Below are 20,675 nucleotides of genomic sequence, written 5' to 3' on the forward strand. Positions count from 1 at the left end.
GTTGCAGGGAAAGAAAAGTCGATTCTTCGCAGCAGGATGTGCGTGAGGGACTAATTGACGACTCCGTTTGATTCGCACAGCACAGCAGCGCCACATGTGCTCCGAGAAATCGCCTGCTTATTGCTCTCCTTGCCTGCAGATGAGCAAACGAGGCAGTCCACGCAGCAAGATTCCATCTTGCGAATGTGTTGGAATTCCAACTTGACACCTCCGGGTTACTTCTTGTGGCAAAACATTTTTTTTTTTAGATAATAGACTTACAACACACGTTCATTCACCCGCAGCTCGAATGTTGGTGCGTAAAATATGAGCGACTCTTTTCTCTTTAGCCTCCCGCGGAATGAGTCACAAATCCCCCTAAAGTGCCGTTTTAGGAAAGAGTGTTTTTAATCCGACGAATGTACAGAGTAGTTGAGAAAATCAAAAAAAAAAAAAACGAGGGGAGAAGCCTTGCGCTTTTGAGCAAAGGGGGTAACGCAGTGCACACATGAGAAAAGGCGTGAATGGATGGATGGATGGTGATGGAGCGCGAGAACAAGCCAGGGCAAAATGGATAACGAGCGAGCTGCTGCTGGTGCACGAGATGAAGAGTGCGCGGTGCCCGAAAAAGCAAATAAATAAATAAATACAAGTGTTCGAGTCTTACTCTTGCGGTGGGCATGCAGCCTTGGCACCAGAGGCGAGGAGCGAGAAGGAGGAAAAGCAGGAACACTGCAGTGGAGACAAGGGAGGAGACGACACACGCTCGATTTGGACCTTCTCACTGCGCATCAGGAGACCACGGCGAACGACTCTTTTACTCCGATTTGTTTGACATCATCACTCATCGCTCAGCGGCACCCGTCACCTGTTGTCGCCTAGGAGAGCCCCCCCCCCTCCCCGCCCCCAAAAAGACCACTTTATTAGGCACACCTGGGATAGTCTTGTAAGATTCCCTAGGAGAGGTTCAAAAGTCTGCCTTTAGAATAAATTTTAAAAAAAGACAAATAATGCGAAGCGACACTATCACACTGTCACCGGCACGTACGCCGGAACCGGTTGTGGGTTGCAGTGGTGTAAAACTGCACCGCATCGATCTGTTTCTCATGAAACGATCATCTCATTATGGGAAATGAGGAGATATTGGAAACAATAGCTGCAGGATGCAGCGCAGTTGTTTGTACATTGTGCGCCTGCTGCAGGTGGACTTTGGATGTTCTTAAGCTCATTAGTACGATGGCATCCCTTATTTTGTGCTTTGCTATAAGCTGTTCCCTTTAATAACTCACAAAAATGAGCCTTGTTGTTTGAAGTGCAATAGTATTATTTAAGCAACGACAGCATGGCGGCATGAGCTTGTCGTTCTTCCTGTTTGAGTTGAACCTTATTCAGGGGTCACTGGAGCCAATCAGTTTTGAATAGCAACAAAATTGAATGCAGTTTTGTGTGTTATTGATTCACTTGCCTGTTATTTAATGTAAATAAGTCTCTTTGGTTTTCTGGATCACTTTGCCAACCGGTCCTGGGTGAAGTCTGCCTTTGTCCAAAGTTAGCTGAGATAGGCTCCATGAGCTCCCCATGACCCTGAAGTTGAAAAATGACATCATCGTTCAGCTTAGCCAGAAGTTATATACCCAAAGCTTTTTTTTTTTTAAATATTAAATGTGCAAAAGATCTTCTGCGATACTGGCAAGACGTTTGCAGACAGGTGCTTCACTTTATTTGAAACCTAATGAAAAGCACGCTGAAATGAAAACATCACTTTGAATCGTACAAAGAAATGATTTAGTTCTGCTTGAATGAAAAAAATGAGAGCTAAAAAGCGTAGAGAGCGAAAATACAAATGAGCACAAATTCAGATGCATCGGTTAAAATGAGGATTTTTTTTACCTTGAATCTGTGATGCAAGTACATTGTTTTGAAATGTCGGACTTTTGTTTTTTCGCTTTATCGACAACTCCTGTCGCTAAGGTCTCAGGGAAGACCATCCTCTTAGCTTTGATGATGTGACATCACCTTAAGAAGTGTGATAATGACGCTTAGTGACTCGGAGATGATGTACTGAGCATATTTGTCATCCAAATGCTGACATCATCCAAAAGAAGCTTGCTTCTAATGCTTTTAAGAACTTGAGGTCCTGTCTGGAGTTTCACGTTCACTGCCAGCCCTGATCTTTGACGTCTATAGCCGTCAATGGCAGTGAATGTATTGAAGGTATTCTCTATGGAAAAAAAAAAAAATGTCTTCAAACTTATGCTGCCAATGGAGTGCAAGTGCAGCATTCTTGTTGCCACAAAATGATGACAACACACAATTTTCTTTTTTATATAATGTGCCATTACTAGTCACAGGGCACACACAACATTATATTGAATATTGCAAATATGTCAGATTGATAATAGAAAGCCGCATGTTTGGGTCAAGTGTAATATTTCTGGGCTTGTTTAAGGCTCTTTTTTTTTATATTGCTAGCTTATTGACTGAAACACATATTGAATTTAGGCCCAAAGGGCAGCAGGTCATTTTGCGATGCTAACGTCATATAGTTCCATTGGGATGGATACAACCCTCGCTGCAATATCCTTGTAAATGCTGCGCTTAGTAGCTCAATTCACAAAGCAATTCCTGGAGTCCCACCGAAGCCAAGCGACTGAGGTTCATTGCTTTTCCATCAAGACGTTAGCAATGTGGATTTTTTTCTGTGTAGTCAGAATGGCAACATCTAGAGATGTTCCACAGCAGGAATTTAGCAGCAAGCGGTGACTTCATTTGTTAATCAGTCCTGTTAGAGGCCTACTGTGACCATCTGTTGCTGTCTCCAGCGTGTCGCCATCTTGTGGTTCATTTAGTATCTGTCATTCTTCATCTGCAGCATCAAACTAATTCGAACATACCATATCCAGGGAATTAGACGTCAGTGTCATTTTTTTTTTTTTTATCATTATAGAAATAATGGAGGCAGCACATTGTGAAGTGATTGCACGTAGAGGAAATCTGAATCGGTTTTAATATGTCTTCTGTATATTTTTATTTTTGATTGATCATTTTGAAAAGCTCACGTTAGAGAAAAACAAGGGCGGATTTAGAATCTGCAAAAAAAAAAAAATCTGGGAAAGATTACTTGCATCTCTGATTAAAAATGTAGTAAGGACGTGTTGAGTGGTGTCATTTACATTTGTCCCATAAATTAATGAACGCCACTTGTGATCATTTGTCATAATTTATATGTATGAATAAGCTTTATATCTACATCTATTTGATCGAATACCCGCGCAAAGCTTTCATTTATTATAAAGCGATAAATTATCTATACCAGTTCCCAATACCATTTACTACCACTAGAGGGCAGACTACAGCCATTTATGGATAATCTGCGTGTTATCAATTATTTAAATGTATTTCAATTGTTTCTGTTCTTCCAAGCATCAACTGGCAACATTTCCATACTAAATACAATAATAACATTGAGATGCAGGCATTCAAACCACTAGCTGCCAATTCAATCAAATGATTTATTTCAAAGTAGTGCAGAACTTGAAGGCAAAGATACACACAATTGAAAATATACAAGATATTTTAACATGCTCTTGCAATTTTGACAGGCTACTTAACATTTGCAGTTTATTGTGTATTTTTGGGTCCTTTCACTTGAAAGTGAATAAAAATCAGACACTGAAGAGTGTTATGAAATGAGACCCTCACCCTTTGAGGACCTGGTTTCACCAAGTGTCTACAGCTGCTTGGCTGTCGTGTTATGTTATTCCACTGAATTGTCAAACGACTGACAGGAGCTGCTGGTGTCTCTTTCCAGTCTTCAATCACTTCCATCTATGACATAAGAATGAATTTAAAGGCAGCACTATTCATCTAGCAGACTTTTGGAACGTGAGGTTGGAAATATGATTTGTGAACGGGTGCAATAGAGGTGCAGACAAAAGGGGGAAAACATTTTGTGCTTGCTCTGCCCCCTCACCAGTCTCTGGGGACCAGGCGTTTATGAAAATGAATAAATGAGAGAGAGAGCGAGTGAGAGAGGGACGGGGAGAGAGAGCTGGCATAAGCGACAGAAGACGTCGAGGGTTGAGAGAGGAGAGAGCAAATCAGAGCAGAAGGGAAAACGGGGTGATGCGATTGGCTGCTCCTAATGTTGAGCATGATAGAAATCCTTCTCTCAGACGGACAGTAGGGAGAAAATACATGTTCTCTTCTTAGATCTTAAAAAAAAAAAAACAGAGGACAGGGAGAGAGTAAAGAGCAGGACTAATTTGTTTTTTCCCTGAAGAATCAAACCAGCCTCTTTTAACCGTTCATGCACGGAGATGGTTTAGGGATGCGAGAAGAGAGTTGTGACATGCTGTCGATCCAAATTGACCAAGACGTGGATGGAGTGGAATGTTCTCTTCTGTGGCAGACGCGTCACCAGCCAGATTCAGGTATTCTCTGCTCAATATTTACAACATATCAGTCCATGCTACCTGTCTTGTGATGTTGACATTATTGTAGCCTCAAATTTTCTGTCATCCTTGTAATGAGACATCAAGTAGGCAACAGTTGGGCTAACACGATGACAAACAAATGCTTCGCTAGTCTTATTTGCCACGAACCATCTTTAATCAATAATTCTCTCATTAGTTGTACCTGAGGGCGTCAAACTGAGAAAGACAAATCTCCCCTGAGGGAGAGAGAGGGAGAGAGAGAGAGGAAGGGTGCAGGAAGCCACAGACCAAGCGAGCGAGACAAAGGTGGGGGTTCCCTCGCCTTCTCTCCTCCAGTCTTGTCGTCAGGCTGGCCGGCACTGCCATGGCGTTCACCTTTGCGGCCTTCTGCTACATGCTCACCTTGGTGCTGTGCGCCGCCCTCATCTTCTTTGTCATCTGGCAGGTGAGTATAGCAATTAAGTGGATCCACACAAACAAGACAAAAACACATCCATCCACCCACGCGACACGTCGCATCTTCTCCAGAGGTGATCAGGTGGATACTTCAGAGGAGTGTTTATCTCGTGGCAGGGGATAAATGGAAGTAATTATGCCATATTGTAGCTCCGGACAGCAAAGTAATTGCACATGTATGTCACTGTCAGGCGCTTTGTAATTCCCTGTGGAAAGCATCATGTGACGTATTGTTCTCGGCAAACAATGGGGGTCTCTGAAATGTGGATGTGTGTAATCCCACACTGAGATGTTTTCCAGCATATACCGTAATTTCCGGACTATAAGTCGCACCGGAGTATAAATCGCACCAGCCATAAAATGGCCAAAAAAGTGAAAAAAATGTATATAAGTCGCTCCTGAGTATAAGTCGAAAAACTATGAAAAAAACTTATAGTCTTATAGTCCAAAAATTACGGTATACTGAGTTCATCCATGCGTTCAAATTGCAGATTACTGTATGATGGAAAAACTACAATAGCATCTTGCATTGTGGTGGTTTTATGATCAGAAGCTGGAAATTACAAAGAAGAATAAAAAAAAATGACATTCAATTCATGCGATTTTCAGGAAAATACTATATTTGGAAAATTTCTTTTCATTGGTTTTCAGGGGGGCATTTTGTTTATCAAAAATACTATCGGTGACTTCAGAGTTGAAGTACTCGGTCTGAAAACCGCTACGTAAAATGTAAACGTACATATATGCTTATTACAGAGATGCTCAATCCGAAAAAAAAAGGAAAAAATGGAGAGACTGACGCTTAGGTTTTGGAAAAGGTCCGACTAAATTCTCATCAGACCAGTTTATTTGTGATTTTCTGTGGCTCCGTCGGTGTGTGTTGACAATAAAGCTGCTCCTCAAACACCACAGCAAACTTGCTCATAATGAATTCAGGGAAGCAGCATCATATTGCCAATCGGGAATATTTGTCAGTAAAAATTTGCACAGACGTCAGCGGAGACTTCCGCGACCACACTGACAATATCATTTCAACTTCAGACTGTAAATGACAAACGCGTGACTACATATTTGTCATTCGGCGTGTGAGAAAGCGAGCGGGAGGGAGGGCGGCGAAACGGCAAAGCCATCTGGCTTGCCTGACGTTCAACCGTGTGATTAAAAAGCTTATCAAACTACGATCATGGCTCAACGAGAATATCCCAATTCAATTTGTCTCTCAGCCAATCAGATGGTATGTTGGCTACATGAGTAACCATGGAAGCCACTGAGGGGGGTTGCCTTGTTGCTATGGCAACTGTATCTGTTTACAAACGATGGAGAGAGTCATGACATGAAAATGCTCGTTCCGATCACAAGCGGAAAGCATCACGTGCGCTATGTTTCAGATTATCGCCTTTGACGAACTGCGCACAGACTTCAAAAACCCCATCGACCAGAGTAATCCCACCAGAGCGGTAAGAATCGTCTCGTGTTAAATATGCACGCAGAAAAAAAAAAAACATTCTGAGAATTCACAAATACAGATAATATACAGTTTCATTTTTGCAATTTGGCATCAGCTGTGAGAGTCTTAGCGAACGTTTCGGGAACAATGTGAAGCCGCAAAGTGAGAGTGATGAGGAGTGGGAGAGGAAACTGTGAAATCGGGCTGTGGGAGTGTGGAGGCATGCCAGACACACACACACACACACACACACACACACACTTCAAAGAATAGAAATATCTTTACCTAGCTTTACCTTTGTCTGGGCCAGCCAGAATGTCCAGAAAAATTCCCATAGGTTAACTTTCCATAGTTAGCATAGCATCTTCTCCTTAATTATCCAGTCATGGAGATTTGAAGGTGAACCGATAAGTTGAAGCCCAGCCAAGAACATGACCACATCTTTGATACTCAACTTTGATGACAATGGTCTCCCTCAGAAAAGTAACAGCAGGGATTTATGATTCTTCCAAGGGCAACACTGACAAAATGAAAGTGGCAAATCACAAGATCAGCCTCAAAGGGAAACCCACTAAAGTGTTTTTGTTCTTGAAAGAAGTTAGTTGTTATCAGTCCGGGTGTGAAATGACAAACGTTCCCTTCGGCTACAACATTGAAGCACACTTGTGCCAATGATTTCCTAAATCCAGAACAAAAAGAATATTTTGTTAAAAAGGAATTGATTTCACTTGAAAGGAAGAAATGGATGAACATTTTTCCTTTTGTGTCTGATCCACAGAGGGAAAGGATTCTCAATATCGAGCGAATCTGCAACCTTCTTCGCAGAGTGAGTGATTTCAATTTTTCACCTGGCTCAGCTCGGCTCGGCTCGATAACAACACCAGGGGGGCTTTATTTGTCTCTGCCGCTAGCGGGACCGCCATGACGCACACTATTCACTTCACATGGAGCCACCTTTGGTGCTTCTCTCCACACCCACACACTGCTTCAGACATACATCGTAGGGATTGTTCTCCATATTATCATCAGAGAAAGCCATTTGTGTATTTCAGCACACAGTATATATTGTATACTCCTCTTATGCATACTTCTGCTGTTTAGTTGGTGGTGCCAGAGTATTCCATCCATGGACTCTTTTGCCTAATGTTCATGTGTGCTGCAGAGTGGGTCACACTTGGACTAAATATCCCTCTTCTCTTCTACCATCTGTGGAGGTACGACTTGCACGGAAATCTTCCAAATGCCGTACGTACGTAAGATAGCTTTATCTTATTCATCTCAGGTTTTTCCATCGACCGGCCGATGGGTCCGAGGTTATGTACGATCCCGTGAGTGTGATGAACGCTGACATCCTCAATTACTGTCAGAAGGAGTCGTGGTGTAAGCTGGGCTTTTATCTTGTCTCGTTCTTCTATTATCTCTACAGGTAGGTGGTTCAATTCTGTTTTCACGCTGCAGGGCTGTATTTACACTGCACATGTTAATATCCAATATTTTGGGTTCAACTATAAATTGACATGAAAGTCGGCCGTGATGAGATAGTGGTTAGTACATCTGCATCAAAGGTTCTGGTCTCGCACTGTGGCTTTTGCATGTTCTCCCTGTGCCTGAATGGCTTTTCTCCATCTTCCTCCTCCGTCTCAAAAAGCATATAATGACATTTAAGACTCGCAATTGTTCATAAGTTTGAATGTGAGTCATAGGGTGAAGAGAAATGTACTGACCTTGACTTCACCAATGCTACCGTGATTCATAGTCAACAGCTGTCTGTGACGTCGGACTGGAAAACATGTCTCTGGATTCAAAGTGCCCTGGTTAAAAGATCAAACTTTGGGTATTTTTAGATATTAGTCCCAGCCCACTATCCGTGAGTCGGCTGGAAAAGCAAAGAAAGGTTCATTTACTTTGGTGGTGACGTCTGCGATTCTGGCGACTGTGCTCATCACGGGCGGTTGGGTATTTTAGGAATTTTCTGGGATTTTTTTTTTTTTTTACATCTCCCCCAATGCGGAAGATATAGTGAATATTTATTGGAATTTTCTGAAAAAATATTTTAACAATATATTTAATATTTTATATTTATCTACCCCCCCCCCCCCCCCCCCCAAAGAAAGAAATCCTAGCTCCGGCAGTGATTTGAACCACATTGTGTAAATGCAGCCTTTTATGGACTCACACTATTGGCGGAAGTGAAGTCTAATTGTGTCTCTCCATCTTTGTCGTGATCTATTCATTGATCAAGCATGGTCTATGCCCTGGTGAGCTTCTAAAAGAGACTCCCTGGTGAGATGGATAGAAACGGAAAGAGCGACCACATCGGCTCTACCTTCCCATCCATCAGTGGGCTCGGGTTTCCCGCAATACAACGAAACAAACCCAAACAGAGTGCCATTGTGAATGTCAAGGTGTTGCCTCCGATCCATTTCCGTATATCACTTTATTACAAACACTGCAGTGAGACAGATGGACAAAGCAATGGATGGAGGATGACGGAAAAGGTGTTTGTGTTGCCTTTTACGCCTCATGACCAATGTTGACAAGGACTCTGAAGGGCTGGAGTAATCCCACGTTGCTCTTACTGATCCAGTCTTTGAACTCACTGTGACTTTCCAAATGTTTAACATGGGCTGGAACACAAAATCATTTGTCTGTCATTTTCCATTTGGATGGTGTACATCTGTTTGGTGGTACTCCATGTTTTGATAAGACACCTCTAATATCCAACCACTGTTTTTCTACTGGGTTGCTGATACATTTTACTGTAAAATGAAATTAAAATCACTGTAAAAACGCAGGCAGGGATATTACAGGTCAGTTTGTGCACAGACACTTTCAATTGAGAGGTCGAGAAAGCTTTGGCTGCCAGGGTCATTGGGGTCAAACTGTAAAAAAAAATAATAACAATTCAAAAGTAAGGTCAAAGTCTCTATACAGGCAATCCGACTTGAATTCCCGGTAAATTGTTTTTTTTCCTCCACAAAGCTTTGCGCTCACAGATTCAATGCCAAAAGATTGTATATGAAAAACATTGTGCCAAAGACCAAGGGTGAAGTGAAAAGCAACAATAAGGCTTGAGAAATACTGTAAATGCTAAGGCAACGCGATGTGTCCTTCAAAATAATATCCAATCTTGGTACGATGGTTTTCTTAAACACAACGGAACAAAGGCCTACATTTGTTTTATTTTTTAGTGTGCAGAAATCGCCTTATTGCCATTTACGTTTGTGTTAGCACTTATGCTAGCTATTTTAGCACAGTGACAGTTCATGTATAACAAGCAATTAAAAGGACAATGTTGACAATGCGAGTGTGTTTCATAACCGAGTGGGGACGCAAAGTGATAATGATGTAGAGTCATTTGATAATACAATCAGACACATGAAGTCATTGCTGCTTGATGACCAAGCCTTTGCTCATCTGCTCTTGCTTTCATGTGTTCATTAGTTGGCCTTATATGTAGATAAGTGATGATTCCATTGTGATTTGTAGGAGTACAGCTATTCAGGGGCTTGATAAAAAAAAAAAAATCCCCCCCTCCCCTCCGGCTGCATGTGTAGTTATTAACAAATACTGATAACATGTCTGGTGTTGCTACTTCGGAAAAAGTGTATCATGAGTAGTGCAGCCTGTCGAAATATTTTCAAACATTCACACCGCAGTGTCAAACATATATTTTGGTGTCGGTAAGAGTGTGTGAAAAAGATATTTTGAATAGAAAGCAATACTAGGATGAAAGCCTAACACGGGAATAAATTCATTACATGGTTTGCGAAGAATTCGAATAAATATCAGTGACGTTATAGGGACAACAATTACTTGATTGATTGGTTTTATTCTTAGGATATTTCTTTTACAATTCAGATGACTTGTTACAGAATATAGTTCACGTTTGAAGAAAATATTCTTTTTGTTATGCAGTATGTCAATATTTTTGTTGTTCATACTAAACTGATTATAACGGTAAAACTGAAGAAAAATAAAAGGGAGGGCAGATGATGTTAAAGTGCAATTAAGGTGTTTACAATAATGGTACTAGAAGCATTTCTGTATGTAACATACATGGTTACATACATTGTTTACATGGCTTGTGTGTCTTATTCTAACACCCCTATTGCAGTAATTATTGCAATAAATATTTTTTGTGTAAACAAAGCCACTGCCTATCCAACACTAGCAAGTGACAGCATAGCGCTAACTTGACAAATGCTAACCTCTTCCATTAGAAAAAAAGGTTTGGGAATATTAAGTGAATTAAATGTAATTTTTAAATACAAATTAAAGAAGTGAATTAAATTGTATTCATTTGCAAGAATGTATGCGATGAAAAGGTTTAAAAATATCAAATTTCAAATACAAACAGATTCAGAAAGGAAGAGAATTAAAGAAAAGTTTGTTTCACTTCAACCCTTTAGTGTCGTTAAAAAAAAAAAAAAAGAGAGAGAGATCTTCTAGTCCGGAAGAAACGTAAAAGACGCACAAACAAAACAATCCCGGCAACAATATTGAGGACACCTGCACAATTTCATCATATTCAATACGAGAGCTATAAAAAAAAAGTCACATCCTGCTTCCACACTATCAAAGACATCAAATTAAAAGTTGCGTTGTTGTAAACTTTGTTCTTCAGGTGTGCTTAATGTTGTGCCACTTGAGTTGGAATAACACCATCGGGACAATGGCCATAAGGACAGTTAGAGAAATACAATTTGGTTGACTGTCTCTTTGTAACCATGTATGTAATCTCCAAGCAAATTGAAAAATGTCATTTCGGTCCTATGTATTTATTTGTATACATTTCTGATCATTGTATGCTATATAACCAGTTTGGTGGACAACTTTAGATCAATCAGGTTTCAATATGATGTACAGTTCATAAATACTAAGCAATTCATATGTATTGTAATAAAATAAATACATCCCCAAAAATCAGTGCATTTTTTTTTTGTATTTCTTGTTTTAGAGAAAAATCAGAAAAATCCATCCATGTAAGGAGGCGGCCATTTTGCCACTCGATTGAAAATGACATCACAGTTCCTAAGGCTCAACTTGCGAATGTCACATGACCCAACTGAGGAAAAATTCTCAATATTAATCAGATGGCCATGATTAGACTTGTGGTGCCACATAAAACATTTTTTTTGTTTGTACTTGAGATTCCCCTTGGATTTTTTAATTATTATTATTTTTTTACATATGTTTTATTTCCAACTAGAGTAATTCAGTAATTTCATGGCATGTCTAAATTGTAATCAACTTACTAAATACTTTCCTCTGTCTGAAAAGGACATATCATGCTCCACTGTCACCATGGAAACAAAATGGTATGAGACATTCCTGTTGACTCCCTCACTCAACATAACATTGAAAAATATTCACCTGCGCTTTTCACATCCCTGGCAGTAAGCTCATTGCTACGTATTGACTGAATGTATGTGCATGCAGATATGTACACTCATGAATAGCATAACAACAATGATGCTTAGTTATTGCATAATCCACACACACGCACACACACACCAGCTGCATCTGTTTCACACTCATCCTGGGCTCTTCCTTTTTCATCGCCATCCACACCGCCATAACCGTCTCAACGCCTTTCCCCTCTCGTCCTACGTCTGTGCTCTCACAGACACGTTGCCATGGAAACTGGCTACAACTGCAGGGCTCCAAACGATAAGATTGGCATACGCACGGTGGCACTGAATCGCTAATTCGTTATTACACAAGACACTGTCAGGATGTCCAATGCTATTCAAGCTGTGCGGACATGAATTGGAAACAAAGCTGATATTGATGTTCAAATTGTGACAAAAATGAGACAGCAAAGAATATTGCATGATTCCATCCATTTCTACAGCAGGCGTCACTTCTCAGCATGTTGGTCATCGGCACTTTAAAAGAAGGCAGAAAATAGCTTGAGTGAGGTGTGGGCGAAGCCAGCGGCTTAAGAGGGTGCACAGAGGTGACAAATGAAGGTGTCCATCAACACAGTGCACTCTCAACTCCATTTGCACGACTCGTGCTGTTTGACAGTTGATCATATTTGTTCTCTTCATCTGATGTGATTTGCAATCAGCCAGGGGAAATTAAATGCATAAATGTCTGCTGATAGAAGAGCGGCGAGGATCAACAAATGTTTACAACTTTGGCATCTTTTGGACTGAATTGATCCAAATGCTTTGTGTCAATGTACAGGTTTATTTCACATACAGGTCATCCCACCCCCCCAAAAAAAAAACAACAACCCCAAAATATTACCAAGAATGGAAATGGAATCAAATTTGTGAAAATGTTCCAAAGGCACCATTTTGCTTTTTTGACTCTTCAATAAACATAAGGGACGATCCTGTAGGGGACACGTCGACAATATGCGTCCCATGCAAGTCCATATTTGGCTCTGCAGTGTTTCTCGTCACGAGCTTCGCGGTGAATCAGCAAGATGGTGAAATAAATCACGTAAAAGTACGGGAGAAGATGTGAGAATCCTAACAAAAGAAGCAGATGATTATATTTATATTTACTTCTCCAGCTTTACAGTGTCATCATTTCCCGCTTTCTTTCTGTTTTAGATGGAACATCCATTTTCTTTGACCGATCAGGGGTTGTTCCCATCCATCGTTCTTCCTCGCGCTCACATTTCTATTCCTTTCTTCCCAACTTTTGTACTTCTCAATTACAAAAGCAGCAAACCAATGAGTCACATCGGATTTGATGTGTCAGCAGCAACAAAAGAACTGACAGCCTCCATTTGTCTGCATGCTAGACAGGAAGAATGAAACCAGACCTTCAATGGAGTCTAGCAACTATTTATCTGATCATTTTAGGAAGTGAGGGAATATTCGACTGTGGGTTGCAAACTGAAAAGGATCAATCACTGAAAGTCGGGTTATTTGTCACTATGCGCTTTTTGGTCTTCTTCTAAAATTGGATCATCAATTGTAAGGATAGGCAAGATTTATTATTGGATAAAATGTCAAATGTTTCCAATGCATGATGGAGTGTTCTTACCACAAGGCAAAGACCAAGCCAAGGCCATGAGGAGATCACCTAAGTAATTGGGATGACGGACAAGACCCCACCAACCAGACACCAGCAAACGTTTCCCTGTTGCTGTGGCGATGGTCTCCAGCCCTGCGATCATGCACGCCGCAATCACTTCAACTGATTAGCATTCTCTTGATAGCAGAAATGAAGCCTCAGAGTTTCTTGATTAATTATAAAAAAAAAAATAGTGATTCGTACTGACTTGCAACACTCGGATGTGTAGGGTTTCTCCTGAATTGATTCTTCTGCGAGTTGGATTTTCGGAAAATGTAATATCCAATACCTAAAGGGCAAAGAGGATGAGTGGTATCTTAAGAATGGAAAAACAATGTATATTGTAAAAGTGAGAATTATACGTTCACCATTTAGAGTTGTTATGACTGCAACTTTCAGTAGACTTAGAGCTTGAGGATGTTCAACCAGAAAGGCCGCCTGAAGGCTGTATGTGAAGGGAACCCAGGTCAGGTCACCGAAGACCAGCATGAAACCAAAACCATCGTGCACAATGTCCATCGTGCTCAAAACTGCCTCCTATCAACAAACAGATGACATGTCAAGGGCCAATCCCAATTTCACTACTTGGAACAAAATCCAATCTCAAGAAATGAGTTATTCTTTTTTTTTTTAATCATTTTAATTTGAATAATGTATTCATTTATTATCAATCCCAGGAAATGACATCAATTATTTTTTATGACTAATCATTTTAATAATTTATTATTTTGTAATTAATTAAAAAAAATCATTTGAAATATCCCAGGTTAAAACAGACAACTATGCATGGAATTCCCGACCCCCCTTTTTTATTTTTATTTTGTGGGTGTGGCTTCTATTCAGGTGTGCTCAATAGTTTGGAAATTGCGGCGACGCCTGATATCCTACCTCGTTCCACAGAGCGTCAGCCACATACAACAATTGAAAACTGTTGACTAGGATCATGGCGAGTGAGGGGGAGCCTCGGCGGTCCACTTCTTGCATCAGCATACCAAGGTTGATGAGCACCTGAAAGAAAGTTTCATGGTAAGGTATTGCGTTTCACTTTTTCTAGAATAATGCGGTGCACTTTGTAAACATGAGTTAGGTCAAGCCGATTGAATAAGTGGCCTCATACGCACAATAAGCGCATGCTATGATTTATTCATCTATGCCCTGAATTTAAAAATATCATCTTTGCTTTATTTTGTCTTTCTTTCGCAACATGAATCAATATGAATATCTCAATTGAACTGAGTTTATCCACTTGTGATTCTTACATGAACTGGACATGACTCTGAAAATGAAAATGCATATTGGATCAAAACAAGATCATATATTGATGTTCCATCTGCTCCATGTCATGCTTATGTTTGTGTCACGTGCTGATAAGATCTCAGCAAAGGGCACAGCTATTTATCATCCATTTCCAGATGCATTTTGGAAATGAAGACTTTTTTTTTTTAGGTGCTGGGACAAAATTTAGCTGATGCAACACAAATCTGAATACTGTGAAGAATTATTTATGTTAACATTTTATATGATTGCTCACAGAATTTTGATGAGGTTAAAGGGTCTCATAATTATATCCTGACTCCTCCCCCCCTTTTTTTTTCATTTAAGGAAAGACAAGAAGCTTCTTTTTGACATTTTAGACCATTGTCCAAGTAAGCAGGTGATGCAATTCGTTAATTTTTATATAAACGTAATGACCAATGTCATTAAATATCTCATTTAGAGAGGTTAATCTGCTCAATATAAATTTAAAAACTGTGTTGAGGCGCAGTAATGAATATCAACTTATGATACAGAAAGAAAAAGATGGTGTCTGACATTCAACCAAAATCTCCCCCATACAGTTGGGTGGGAGGTTTTTATCTTCTCTCCTACACTACTGCATATACAGTAGTTTTTACTGTCAACACTAGAAATGAAAAAATGTCATCTTATAAAATGCATAACTACAAATAGAACGGATGAGGCATTCCATTTGTTTGGTAATTCAAAGCCAAAATGTAAAATGATATCTTCGTCTAAATCAAATGCCTCGGGTCAGCGGGTGCGAATTTATTTTGTGATTGTCAGTCAAGAGAGAAAAAAAAAAAGAAATCAATTTGGCTTATGTTGAACAACAGCGCCATCTATCGGCAGTAACCTGAAAGAGCAGTCAAAAGAAATTACACAATATTCTCACTGCTAACGAGAAATGTATGCTTCAACTATTTCATCATTTTGTAATGTAGATAAGTTAAAAAAAAAAAAAAAAAAAGTTTTGTTCTACTTACCCAGCCAATCAGACCTGGTCTGAGCTCACAGAAATATTTAAGATCAAAATGACCTATGCGAGGGTTTAGCTCCCGTCCAATGAAGAAGTCATACAAGGGATTACCTAAAACAAATGTAAATTTGCTTTTCACATTATTTTTTGCATTTATATCGACAATCGAAAACCAATCAGCCTATTTTCCTCACCTGTGTTGCCCCCCAAAGCAAGAGCATGAGGAGGAGCCCAAAAAGAACAAACATAGAGGTAGATGGAAAGCATGAAGGACAGTCCTATTGCGCACATAGCCAGAGGCAACATCAGCTGGAACAGATGCCCCAAAGGAGCCCCGAACATCAGTAGCAACATCAGTAAGGCGCTACTGATGCACAAGCTATGAAGACCTGCAGGACAGACAAAAATGACACATTGTTGACCTTGAATGAAAACCTATGCAGGTTTAGATTTGTAAAGTCTGTCATGTAATTAGCAGAAGACTAAATTGACATAATTGCCTCCACACCAAAAGAAAAGTACCATTTATGGGATACTTCAGACGTGTTCCATCCGTCAGCACTAATCCCTCAGATATCTGCAGAAACGATAACAATTTATTCTAAAAATCCGTCTGTCTCTTTAGTACCATGAAGTCGGGGAAATTGCGCACTGCCGCAAATCCCAATATAACGAATATTGTAAAATGGGTCAATCTTTTGTGTATCACCTATACCTTTCCTAATGGCAGCAAATATAGAAGCGCATGCAGAGCTATCCAGCCCAGCAGGAGGAAGGGAGCCAAAGGGTCCCATAGCTGGTCGAGCGAGGGCAATGGCGGGGGCCATTGGAGTAGAGCTGCATCAGGAGATCGACTCACGCAAATCAGGTAAAGCACCGTCAATGGCAGAAAGATAGGGATGCAAACGGCACCTGGGGATGGAAGGGGGCAGTATTTGAGGTGATTGTGAATAATTCATGCATCTCAAATTGCAGCTGTAAGAAGAAACGCAGTTGTCAGTTGGTGTTACATTTTGAAGAATGGAGCTGTCACATTCAAAGGTCAAGTTTTTATTTCAAGAAAGAAGATTGAATCTGATGCTCACGAGAATACAAGTGACTCACCTAGGGTTCCTCCAAACTCCCTCTCTGTGTTATCGAAAGCATTTGGTGCTTGACTCTTTGACCTCATTATTAGTCTGCTACAAAAACAATCAAATATTCCCCACTGTTTTTACATGCATTAAAATACGTACTTTCTAATTGATCATGTGCAAATATCTACTGGTTTTATCTCATTAGCTCGTTTCCTGATTTGAACACATTATTTATACAACGATCTTCATATTTATGAAACAAAAAGTTAAGTACCTTATTGACGTGGTGTTCGTCAGTGTAGCTCGAGAGACTGTGCAGCATTCAAGCGCTGATTCAGACGGACCCGCCCCCTCAACGTGTTTTGAAGACGCACAAGAGTCCAGCCAATCATATCACTTAACGGAATCTGAAGAGGGCGGGGACAAAACACTTTGTCCAATCAGATCAGTTGATCCGGTGGCGTCAGTATGCACGCAGGACGTGCAAAACGCTCAGTGCGACCTTTGACAACCGCGCACTTTTGAGCTTTGCGCTCCACCTTAAAAGACCGCAGTTGCGCTTTTTCACCTTTAGATAGCAAAGTGTTGCATGAATGTTGTTTAATAATGTAAGGATGTGAAAAAATACAATGGCTGATGGGTGGGGGGAATGAAAAATTAGAGGACTAGCCTATGAATGTAGAAGTCACCTCATGGTAGCCACATTTGCATAGGATATTTTTCCCAATGATGTCCAGGTTACAAACACTTTGATCAGATCACAAAGTGATATCGGGGGACACTGCTGTCCATCGTTGAGCTTCATCTTCGGGCGTGTGTCTCGGCTTCGCTGTTGGCCGCATGACCCTGCCGCTTTTTGCAATGGGGCTCACAGTGGGCTCTCGACGACCACGGATTTGGAGATCTTTCGTCTGAAGACGGACGGACAGGTTACGCTGCGGGTGGGGAAACCAAAATGATGGACGGTTGGAGCGACGAGGGAGAAGGAAGCAGAAGAGATCAACGAGGAGGTCAGTTGCATCACGGCTGAAGTTCACGTTGCATTACCAGAATGAAGGTGAACTGAATTTGGCACATGTTGATTTGACGCGCTCACCTTTTCCTCTTCTGCATCTGTTCAAGGCTCTCGGGAAGCGGGCTCCTAAAACTCTCTGGCAAGAAGATGGTGGCCAGGATGGACAGCATGGCCAGAGCGCCCAAGGTGATATACGGCAGATACTTGAAAAAGATGTCTGCGTGGCGCCAAAGTCACATTTAAAAATGTCAATGTCAAACTGACTGGTACCCACACTTCCCTGTCCGAAAAAGTGCTTACTCAGCTGTACGACAAAGGGTGCAATGCAGCTTCCTGTTCGCGACACCATCACGCAGATCCCTGACGCCGTGTTCCTAAGACCCGTCGGGTACAGCTCGGCCGTGAAGGCAAACAGCAGCGACGTTCCCGCCGTGGCGCCAAACTTCCCCAACATCTCCAGGGCCACGGCCAAACCCAGAATACCTGAGAGGAACAGTTCGAGAACTGAACTGGTTTGGAACATTAACACGGCACAAAATGTCTGACCAAGCTCAATTACTCCGCTTCTGATTTTGAGCTCCACTCACTCGGGGGCACCAGCTGGATGGAAAAGAGCGCCAGGCCCATGGTGATAAAGACGGCCACCACAGCCAGGCGACGGGGCAGGTATCGGATGGCCAGGCTGCAGCTGGCGTAGGCCGGCACCTCCACCACGGCGGACAGGAAGCAGCTGATGTACGGATCCGAGTGGAGCTGCGACGTGTTCAGGGACAGGCCGTAGTAGCAGACGCTCAGCGCGAACCTGCCAATTAGCCAAGTTGCCCTCGACGCATGCTTAGGAGTTTTTATGATGGCCGTGACTTACTCACCACACCCAACAGAGAAGGATGGTCGTAATGGCGACGCTTCTGTTCTTCAACAGGTCCAAAACATTGTAGCGCTCTACGGGCCACTCTTCTGACTGAAATGAATGACAAATGATAGCACTTAGCTAACCGACCATGCTAACAAGCGTGAATTATAGCAACTCGTAAATGTACGCAAGTGCAGGCCCTTTAGTCTTACTGGCACCTAGCAAGTTAGCATCTTTAGCTATTTTTTGGAAAGTTTTTATAAAAATACAAGTGCTCAGCATCAACATTAAGGTCCAACTCACGTGCGACATGGAATTGAGAAAGATTTTCTCCGGTGCGACCACTCGGTTCATCTTGGCGGCTTTTCTCACGATGGCCTCGGCTTCTGTCACTCGACCTTGAGACAGAAGCCACATGGGAGACTCTGGGAGGATCCTGTCTCTCACGCACACATACAGTTTTAGTACTATTGCAACCCCTGGAGTCTGAGTTTCTTTAGTGCCCACCACCACAGGGGGATGTAGAAGAAGCCGGGCAGTGCGATGGCCAGCGTCAACGTCTTCCAGCTCCGGAGAAAGTAGGCAAAAAGTGGCAGCGTCATGTAGCCAAAGGCGAAGCCCAAACACACGCCCGTTGACGCGTAAGCAACCCGAGCATTGCCCGTGAGGATTTCGGTGCCTGTGCCAGCAGAAACATGGTTTAATTTCATGTGGAATTAAGCAAGGGTTCTTAAAGTTTTTGGGTCCATGGGTGAACTTGTTTGCCTTCTGATGTTTACTTGACACCAAGAACTTGAGAATTTTTTTTTTTTTTTTTTGCTTGTGTGAAATATACCAGTCTGTTCATGCTGCACTCAAACCATATTTTGAAACCAAAATACCCAACACATAGCAAGACACGTAGTTGGAGATATTGCCGAGGCCACTGCAGAAGAGGAGCAAGCAGAACACCTCCCAAGATGGAGCAGCAATCTGGGCCAATGAGAACACGGCCTGAATGATCAAGGTGGCGAACAGCACCGGTTTACGGCCAAATCTACATGGAAAAAAAAAATCCCACTCAGGGTGCAAATCATCATCTTGTGACTAGTTCCTGTAAATTATTGAACCCCAGTTGGTACCTGTCAGCAAGCACTCCGGAGAAAAAAGATCCCACCAAGACCCCCAGGAAGAAAATGGTAGCAGTCAAGGGTTGCTTCCAATGCTGACTGCACACCAAGTCAAACTGGAAGTGCAAAATGTTCACTGTCAGTTGTCCTTAGTCATGGGAGGGCATTCTAACCTTCAGGACAAAAATCAGACCTGGGAGACCACAGTGGACTGGTAGACGTCGGTGCTATACACCCACCCGTCGGCGCAGTCCTCCTGCTCCAGGCTGCTCAGGTTGACGTCACGACCGGGCAGCAACCCATTGGCTGAAAAGTTGCGGAGCAGGTCCAATCGGTAGCGGCGGCAGCCATTTGGTTGCAGCTCCCCGTCCACCACCTTGCAGCATACGTCCGAGCAAACCACAAGATGTGAATATTGACAGAAGTGTGTTAAAAAATGCTAAGAGTTGAATCAAATTGGATACAGATTTTTTTTCCCATGTCATCTACCTTCAGTGGAACTGCTGCCTGCTGCCACTCGTGACTGAGGTTGGCGTCAGGGATCTGGCATCGGTGCTGTGGTGTGTCAGTGATGAACACCAGTGAGAAGGAGCCTGTTCCGTTTGGCAAAATGGTGGAGCAGAGCAGGAAGAAAACCATGAGCTGGAAGCGACCCCACGTTCCCAGGAAGGCCACGCTGCTGTCGTAGTCCCGCATGATCCCAGTCTGTCGGAACTATCCAAATGTGAACCTTGTAACGGACAGTAAAGTATTGTCTGGGATATGCCCCGTCATGTCGGGGGATAATGAGACCAATCGGCTTTGTTGTGAAAATATAAATCATTTCTGACAACTCCTGATGATCCTCCCACGCGTGCATTCCAGGCAGGTGGATACCTGTTTTTTTTTGCAAACCTAAAGTTTAAAGTCTACAGAACACCTTGCATAACATCACGTCACAAGTCCCACTGCTGTGGCAAATGTGGGTGGCACTTCAAAGCCCACGAGTTAATGAGTACAGGTAACAAAA

General features: G+C 42.0%; 3 protein-coding genes across 7 annotated transcripts in view; 1 reads left to right on the top strand and 2 right to left on the bottom strand.

Annotated features, from left to right (window-relative positions):
- The window catches only part of cnih2 (cornichon family AMPA receptor auxiliary protein 2), an 18,215-nt gene extending 7,011 nt beyond the window's left edge, over positions 1-11,204 (top strand). The window contains exons 2-8 of the mRNA XM_061299664.1: positions 4,262-4,412; positions 4,612-4,860; positions 6,260-6,328; positions 7,097-7,144; positions 7,420-7,532; positions 7,601-7,744; positions 8,561-11,204. Coding sequence (XP_061155648.1) covers positions 4,780-4,860; positions 6,260-6,328; positions 7,097-7,144; positions 7,420-7,532; positions 7,601-7,744; positions 8,561-8,588 — 483 coding nt within the window. The 5' untranslated portion in view covers positions 4,262-4,412; positions 4,612-4,779 and the 3' untranslated portion in view covers positions 8,589-11,204. The remainder of the gene's footprint in view (positions 1-4,261; positions 4,413-4,611; positions 4,861-6,259; positions 6,329-7,096; positions 7,145-7,419; positions 7,533-7,600; positions 7,745-8,560) is intronic.
- tm7sf2 (transmembrane 7 superfamily member 2) lies at positions 11,201-17,521 on the bottom strand. Its single transcript, XM_061299639.1, has 12 exons — positions 17,379-17,521; positions 16,964-17,096; positions 16,718-16,794; positions 16,329-16,525; positions 16,136-16,190; positions 15,808-16,002; positions 15,621-15,724; positions 14,245-14,364; positions 13,725-13,893; positions 13,565-13,645; positions 13,327-13,449; positions 11,201-12,803 (listed from the first exon to the last, which is right to left on the bottom strand). The coding sequence occupies exons 3-12, from the start codon at positions 16,782-16,784 to the stop codon at positions 12,643-12,645; spliced, it is 1,272 nt and encodes a 423-aa protein (XP_061155623.1). The 5' UTR covers positions 16,785-16,794; positions 16,964-17,096; positions 17,379-17,521; the 3' UTR covers positions 11,201-12,642.
- Positions 17,275-20,498, bottom strand: LOC133168209 (solute carrier family 22 member 4-like). 5 transcript variants are annotated; one of them, XM_061299614.1, is made up of 11 exons: positions 20,156-20,498; positions 19,860-20,042; positions 19,679-19,782; positions 19,439-19,593; positions 19,065-19,236; positions 18,861-18,955; positions 18,574-18,665; positions 18,292-18,457; positions 18,005-18,187; positions 17,786-17,921; positions 17,275-17,624 (listed from the first exon to the last, which is right to left on the bottom strand). In XM_061299614.1, the coding sequence occupies exons 1-11, from the start codon at positions 20,360-20,362 to the stop codon at positions 17,558-17,560; spliced, it is 1,560 nt and encodes a 519-aa protein (XP_061155598.1). In that variant the 5' UTR covers positions 20,363-20,498; the 3' UTR covers positions 17,275-17,557. The 5 variants fall into 5 exon arrangements, 4 of the variants coding, with proteins under 4 accessions (XP_061155598.1, XP_061155597.1, XP_061155599.1 ...); XM_061299613.1 differs by having other exon boundaries at positions 18,292-18,506; positions 18,861-18,993; positions 20,156-20,495; XM_061299615.1 differs by lacking the exon at positions 19,065-19,236 and having other exon boundaries at positions 18,292-18,506; positions 20,156-20,493.
- Positions 20,499-20,675: the final 177 nt, after the last annotated feature.

Source organism: Syngnathus typhle, linkage group LG15 (genome assembly GCF_033458585.1).
Source record: "Syngnathus typhle isolate RoL2023-S1 ecotype Sweden linkage group LG15, RoL_Styp_1.0, whole genome shotgun sequence".
In the NCBI taxonomy this organism is placed as follows: Eukaryota; Metazoa; Chordata; class Actinopteri; order Syngnathiformes; family Syngnathidae; genus Syngnathus; species Syngnathus typhle.

Bases quoted from the DNA above. Each gene is read 5' to 3' on its own strand.
- LOC133168209 (XM_061299613.1), bottom strand. From the start codon at position 20,362: ATGCGGGACTACGACAGCAGCGTGGCCTTCCTGGGAACGTGGGGTCGC. The intron at 19,594-19,678 runs GTACCAACTGGG...TTTTCCATGTAG, and splicing joins TCCGGAGTGCTTGCTGACAG to ATTTGGCCGTAAACCGGTGC. The intron at 17,922-18,004 runs GTAAGCACTTTT...GGCGCCACGCAG, and splicing joins ACCCTTTGTCGTACAGCTGA to ACATCTTTTTCAAGTATCTG.
- tm7sf2 (XM_061299639.1), bottom strand. From the start codon at position 16,784: ATGAGGTCAAAGAGTCAAGCACCAAATGCTTTCGATAACACAGAGAGG. The intron at 15,725-15,807 runs GTGAGGAAAATA...CATTTGTTTTAG, and splicing joins TGCTTTGGGGGGCAACACAG to GTAATCCCTTGTATGACTTC. The intron at 13,646-13,724 runs GTGAACGTATAA...TTTGCCCTTTAG, and splicing joins AGTCATAACAACTCTAAATG to GTATTGGATATTACATTTTC.